The sequence below is a fragment of the Gavialis gangeticus genome, unplaced genomic scaffold (genome assembly GCF_001723915.1).
Source record: "Gavialis gangeticus isolate Ggan-Ray unplaced genomic scaffold, GavGan_comp1, whole genome shotgun sequence".
NCBI classification, from domain to species: Eukaryota; Metazoa; Chordata; order Crocodylia; family Gavialidae; genus Gavialis; species Gavialis gangeticus.
Window position 1 is genome coordinate 28907207 of NW_017729026.1, and position 7556 is coordinate 28914762.

The 7556-nt window shown below is 40.8% G+C and overlaps 1 protein-coding gene across 4 annotated transcripts in view; it reads right to left on the minus strand.

Annotated features, from left to right (window-relative positions):
* Positions 1-7556, minus strand: part of LOC109299620 (transmembrane protein FLJ37396) — a 218140-nt gene that overhangs the window by 74144 nt on the left and 136440 nt on the right. For all 4 annotated transcript variants that reach the window (XM_019520116.1, XM_019520117.1, XM_019520115.1 and 1 more), the window contains exons 28-29: positions 4228-4345; positions 3196-3358 (exon numbers count right to left, since the gene is read on the minus strand). In XM_019520116.1, the coding sequence (XP_019375661.1) occupies positions 3196-3358; positions 4228-4345 (281 nt within the window). The remainder of the gene's footprint in view (positions 1-3195; positions 3359-4227; positions 4346-7556) is intronic.

Consider the following 7556-nt stretch of genomic DNA (forward strand, 5'->3'; position numbering starts at 1 on the left):
ATGAATGGCTTGGCAGGCCAAATGAGGCCTGTGGGCTGTATTTTGCCCGCCCCTGGATTATGGCAATTGGAGAATTATGGGAATGTAGTCAGGGTGTGGGGGGCGTAGGGGGAACATAACAAATGAAAGGATCTTAAAAGAATGATTCTATTAGTTCCTCCCTTATAATCGCTAACAATAATAGAGAGGTAATTAGCCATGTTAGTCTGAAGTTAAGCATGGAGCATGGCACTTTATAGATTAATTTATTCATAGGCATGAACTTTCATGGGCTACAGCCTAACATCATTAGATGTTAATGCCAAAATATCATGCTAATAACAAAGATATATCTAACCATAGCAGGTTCATGCCTCTCTGAACAAGTTAGTCTATAAAGGTGCCACCCTGCTCTGCTTCTGCCTACCTTTGAATATAATGTCAAAAGAGAAAAAATGATGAGCTCAGTCCTCCCTTTCAAAACAACAATCATTTTGCCATTGAAAACAAAGGGAGGAGGATCAAAAACATTCAGACAAATAACATCAAGGTCAAATTTTCATGTTAATGCAGTACAAGTCTTCATTTGGTAAGAGTTGCAGCATACTTCTTTGGCTAGCAGTTTAAATGATTTTCCTTTGTAAACCAAAATCTAACTCAAGTCATCTTCTACAATAAATGCATTGCAAGAATCAAATTTTGTATTGAAAGGTTCAAGAATTTCAGCTGTAATTAGAAAAGAGGGTTCCTTAGCAATAATTTTGCACTAGCCAAACACTTTTTGACAAGTTCCATCCCTTGCAGAACACTGTTGGGGAACACAGGAGAGTTTTAAATTATTTCAGAAATTGCTGAAAAGGATCAATTGATAGGTAATTGACAATGCTTAGACAAGAAGAACAGTCTGAGATAAAGCATTACAAGATACCTTGACAATTAGAAGAAAGATGGCATGTGACAAAGCCTCCACGTGGGAGAAAGTACAAGTTTGAGAGCAAAGAACTTAAAAGTACAGCTATGAGAATGTAATTACGGGACTTGTTCAATGAGTGATCTGGAGTTACATTCAGGTAAATGTTCTGCTCTTTATTCCCCATTTGCATTGAAACTCCACAACATGGAGTTGTGGGAGACCCAACAAAATTCTAATATACATGCATCATCAGAAGAATTGTTAACTAAGCTTCTCCAGCAGAATTTCTGGCTTCCTTTTCCCCACTGTTTTACCCCCATTATAAACTAGGGATAGTGTCCTGAGTCCAACAGAGACATGCTGCTTTTACATTACTGCAAGAGGAAAGTTGCTTGTACTTAGTAATGAGTGATCCAGAAAGAATACATTTGGGCTCTTTGATTCTAGTCAGAGCTAGGAGTGCAGGCAGTCAGGAAAGCCATCTTGATACAAATACTGAATCTAAATATGCTGACTATAGAGCCATTTTTCATTGGAGAGCCACACTTTAGAAAGTAGCAAGGTGGCTTATTAAAAGGCTAGTTCTTCGAGAGGTATTACAGATGAGCAAAATGGAATGCGAAGGAGTTGAGAAAAGCCTGGAGCCAGGAGTGAGATGGGTTTTCATTCAACAAAAAAGTGTCTTAGGTAAAGCCTGCAAAGAGGAAGGTGAAGAGGCTTTCACTCATGTCTTCACCCCAGGAAACAGTACTGTGTCCCACATGCTGCACCATGATATTATGTGAAAACTCAAGGAATAAAACTTAAATAGGCTTTTCTATTGTGAATTTTAGAAGTTCCTGCTGTAAATACCCTTGTACTCCTGTCAGTATGAACATGTGCACTGCATTCATGGGATTTTTCCTATGCAAAGGAGGCCATATAGGTATTTCATCTTCCTGTATTTATTTACAATTTTTATAACATTGGAAAGACAAACAGTGCATCCACCTGTACTGCCTTGTTTTTATAAACTCTGGTTTATCATACAGTAAGCAACCCCATCCACTTTACATAATATGTGGCAACCCTGTAAATGAGCAGTACCTAATCATGATACACAGACCACCAGTGGTATGGAGACAGCCTGTCAGTGGTACACATTAACAGATTTATTATAATTAATTTATATGACAAAATTTGCTAGTGGTACTTAAGGTTATATCATTTTAAATTGGTGGTGCGCAATCTGTCATAGTTTGGGAACTGCTGCTGTAAACCATTACTGAATCTCAGAATGCTACAACATTTCTGTGTTAAATACACTCTTGCCTAGGAACAAGAATTTGGTCCAGAAAGCTTGCATACACCTATACCAACAATACAGTTGGTCCAATAAAAATAATTCATGCCTCTTGCATATCTCTTGGACCATCATGGCAGCAGCAGCATCATATAAACATTTCTAAAATCATCAGGTGTTTTTTGGTTTAGTAAGAAGGGCACCTGAAGTTCAACTGCACCAAGGGAAGTGAGCTCTTCTCCTGTCTGAAGGACCTTCAGCGTACAGCACAGAAGTCATTGGATAGGACATAAGATATTCCAACCAATTAAAAAAAAGTTTAAACAAGTAGTTATTCTTTTCTCCACAGTAAGATGAGGAAAGGTTACAGAAGGAGAAGGAAGAAAGAGATATAGTAACTAAAGAATGGGACGGGAAGGCAGGAGATGTGTTCCTTGCAAGCTGGAACAAGAATTGCAGTGATATGATATGGAGGGTGACACCAGGAAGCTTGCAGGAAGATCCATGTGTTTGAGGAATTGAGCAACAGCTCTGAGCATACACTGTACCTCATGACTGCAAGCAGCAACACTGAGTACGGTACAGCATATTTAAAATAAAGCGAAAAGGTCTTGCAGTCTCAATGGAGTCCCTTAAATATTGCATAGAGCTGTGTGCATGAAACAGATACTTCAATTACTTCATCTGACCTATGAGAGCAAAACTGCTCACCTACTTCACAGGGGTGCTGCCCAGCATATTCATTCATGTGTGTAAAGGACTCTGGGATCATGAAACACATGAAGTGTTAGCATTATGAAACTGAACATGTTTGATTTTAGGCCAATTTATAATCAATCTAAGCCTTGAAAGAGCAAAATATGGGGGCTGGCAGAAAGGTGTTTTCTGGAGCTAATATCAAGTCATATACTATATATATTTTTAAGTGAAAAGCACCCTTTCAGCCTTTAACTTTTCTCAGTCTCTAGTTGCAGTATGTATTTAGTGAGCTTGCTGCAAACACTGAAGGGCTGTCACTTACCAATCCTTTCGGTCCCTCCCCAATCTGCAGTCAGAGACTCAGGATTTAGGGTATCAAAACAGCTTGGGGAGTTTCCTAACTGAGCAAAGCTCAGAAGGTATGAGACGATGTCCAGAAGGGCAGCCACAATCTGCAGACTCAACCTAAGAGCTCTGTAAGCAGCCTGCAGACAAGATAAAGCACAAGGGAAACATGATGCCATTGCAAATCTTCATGAATACACATTACTAATCAGCTTTATGTTGGATTGCGTGTGGCACTGGAGAAACATAGAGAATGCTATCTCTTCCGATTAATTTACAACTTAAAACACCTGGTTATGTTGAGCACTGGAGAGTCCTGCGTAAGCATGCTTTTTACCATTTAAACAAAGATGAACAGCAGTTTTCCAGAAACACAGAATTAGTATGTTACCATATCTCCCTATTCCCTCACCCCTTTACATTTCCATCACCCTCCACTAACCTTTCTGTACAACTACCTCAGCAAATACCTTTTACTGCCATTACTTGTTCCTAGTGCCTTCTGATTCCTACCCTTGTCCCTCAGTCAGAGAAGAACAAAAGAATGAAAGAACGAAAGAAAGAATTAACCCAATTGGCTTTCAAGCATGAGCCCTGCCACCTTCCCTCCCTTGCCAACATGATGGGGAGGATATGGGCAGATGGGCAGTGGTAGAAAAGGATCAGAGATGTGCATTCTTGTCTCCAGGGAAAGGGGACCCAGCATGGCTAGTTTCAATTTTTTTAAAAAAAGGACTGAACTATCTGATATTACCTCTCTATCCTTTTACTCTCACTTCTATATCCCAAAAAGTCAATCCCCAGAGATACAACCTTTCTTCTTAATGTCAGGTATATTTAACTGACAGGCCACTTCAACAGATCACCACACAACAGTCCATTTATTTCCCTGTGCTGGGCATGAGAAATGATTAATAAAGTATGTGTGAAAAGTGTGGTCTGTGCTCCAGATGCATGCTTCAAATTGGAAAACAAAATCTCTCTGTATGTTTGGTTTCTAAATACTCACCTTCTCTGGCAGCATTTTAAACATAATCAGCACTTCAGAAGAGTGAGGGATGAACCACAAATTGAGGAAAGCTTGTCCATCAGGAGACAGCAAATAACGTGGCCGTGACTGAAAGGATCTGAATTAGAGGGAATGAGAGAGGCTCTATCACTTTTGGAACTTTTATCTAGCTATATTTTTAAATCTCTCTGGAAAAATAAGGATAACATCTTGCAGTTCTCTCTCAAGACTTAGGCAAAACCTGTCACTTGAGTCTGGGATTTACCTTCAGATTTGAAACAATTAGAAATAAGTATATCTCAAAGATAAAATGACAGATAGAGTACTGATCCAAAAGTCCACTGTACCAAGAGGAGTCTTGTCTTCAATAGGCTTTTAATTGGGCTCTACCATTGACGCACTTAGGACACCCGAGCATATGGCAAACGGTATCTGTATTCAGAGTACACAGTTGCTATCTTTTGCAAACTGGACTTTCTAGAATCAAATAATCAAAAATAATAAGCTATGGGCCAGGCCTACAATATAATGTAAAAAAACTGCAGCTAAAAAAGACCATAATTCAAGAATAGAAACAGGAAGCCCATTCTCACAAGGCTCTAAACGGCTCATGCAAAATGATGACTGGCCACAACTCTCTTTGGCTTCAAGGGGAATTGAAGACATTTAATACCTCACAAGAGGCATTCATTGCAGAATTAACCTCTTGATCTCTCGGCTGAGCAGAAAAATTGTTCAGCTCTCGAGAGGAAAACTTGGTAGAGGCCAGAGCCGTTTTACATAACATAATGCCTCCTGTCTGACTCAGAACCAGCACCGATGCATTCCACTGAACCACACCCAGCCACGTTAAGAGGAAGCTGGCCCATTGTGGTGGCAAAAAATGTATACATTACAAAATGGGAAAATGAGCAGGGATCTTCAGGGTTCTAAGATCCTACCCACCCCAGAAAAACACTCAGAAGTGTACAACATGAATAATGCAAATTCCTTTTTGTATAGACACATAAAGCTACAGCACAGAAAGGGACAGCATCTACACAGATTATTTGTTAATATTCCCTGCAAATTTCACTATACAGCCCTGCTTTTTGGACCACAGGATGCTATACCTTTATAATTTAACATGGATAAAAGTACTTCCCTGAATATCTTTATAAGCAAGGGAGCCATTTCTTGTCTCAAGAAATATGAAAATGAAGTACAATATCGAACAGGTGTAGTATTGTATAAAAAGTTTAAACCCAGTTTGGGTATTACATTCAATTCATATCCAAGTTAGTTTTATAGTTCCTTCAAAATAAAAAAGGAAAGTCTGAATGGTGGAGGAAGAAAATACAAGAAACATTGGTTTCTCAGGAGCAGGAGAGTAATGAATTGTTATATGCTGTGTTGTAAACGAGGGAACTATGTTAGGGTAGGACTTGTTTAACCAGCTGTTCGTTAACAACTTTTGCATAACGAATGATAAGCATCAACTGTACCCAAGGAAACGTCACAAACGACACTTTACTCAGTGACATTAATAGTTATTCTGTTTATCAGTTTGTTTTCTAAGTTTCACCTCATTGCTCAGAAGCTGTATCAGTTGGGAAACACCAAACACAACAGCTGCAGTTCATCCCAAAGGCAACTTCGTCAGGAATGAACATACTGACTTAATACACTGTCTACACGTTCTAACTCTTCACAGTCTAGGTTAGCATTTACTTCGCTCCACCAACGAACTCACTCACTCACTCACTCACCTCCCCACATACACCTTTAATACATGCATAACAATGTTTATTTTAAGGGTGATTTCTCCACAGTTGTGCTAACAAAAGAACACTTCCCAAAGTGTTTGGCACTGTCCACCTCTGCTGTCTTATGGTATATGATGTCTTTGAGAAGATGAGGACCTGCAATAGCATCTGCAAAAAGGCCAGGTGCCATTTGCCCAGGTAAGACATGGAAAAGCGTTCCAAATCCTATCTCTTAATGTCACAGAAAAGCCAACCCATGTTTTAATCGTATATTAAATACCAAATAAAGCAAATTTCGGAAAAACACAAGACACTATTTTCTCCTATTTCTCTGATTCACCTCTAACACGACTGGCCATAAAATAATGACTGTCAAAGAGATATCCACAATCTTACCTCAGCATTTAAGTTATTTCTGCACTTTTCTAGGCCCACAGAATACTACTAATGCTCAGATAACATTGTTGAGTTACCTAAAGCAAAAGTAGAAAAAGAGTGGGTAGCTACCTTGTCAGACAATTTCTTTCATTGCCTAATTTGGAACCCTAAAGAAAGCAATAGGAAACAATATTCTCATTGATATGAATAGGATTTCAGATCAGGACCCTTGATCTGTCTTTTGCAGCACATATACCCTGGGCTCACTTTCTGATCACAGCTCCCTTTTTTTCCTCAATCCCTCCTCTTTTTTCCTCTTTCCCAGTTACAGCTTGTAGTTGAGGGGATGGTAATCCACAGCCTGTAGGCCAGATCCAGCCCACAAAGCTGGGGGGCTTTGGCAGCATTCTGGTGGTGGGGATCTTTGGTGACAGGAAGTTTAACCCATATCACAGCCAGGAGAAGTAGCCGCAGCAACAGTGGCCAGGTCCTAGCCACAGCCTGCCTCAGACCCAAGCTGGGTCACTGCAGCCCTCTACAAATGAGCACTGTCAACTGCTGTTTTAACCCATATTTAATTTTATTTTCAAGTTCTTTTCTCTCTCCCTGCCATTCTCTCCCCTCCTTCAATTTCAACCCCTCTTTCCCACTCCGCCCCTTTATTTGGGAGCGGGGCTAAAGGGTCTGGGGGCACAGGTGGTGTTCTCGTCGATCCTCCCAGTCTCGGGCTATGGGCTGAGGAGGGAGAGGAGGATCCACAAAGTCAACCAAAGACTGCAGCACTGGTGTCATCAGGAAGGCTCTTCTGTCTCAGAGGAAAGACAGCAAGAGGGCACAGCAGCCCCCCGGCTCTCCAGGGATCTAGCTGACCTCCTGAGGCTAAAAAGAAAGGCCTACAAAGGATGGGATTCACCTTCAAGGAGGATTATTCTGTACTGGTCTGGTCCTGCAGGGAGCAAACCAGGAAAGCCAAGGCTGAAACTGCACTCCAACTAGCTTCGAGCATCAAGGACAATAAAAAGTCCTTTTTCAGATATGTGGGGAGCCGGAGGAAAAGCAAGGGCAGCATTGGACCCCCTGCTGAACCAGATGGGGCAACTGACAACTGACACCCAGGAAAAAGCCAACCTATTAAATGGGCACTTCACATCGGTCTTTCATCAGTCCCATGGGACGCCCATGCCCGCTACGGGACAGGGAGGTCTG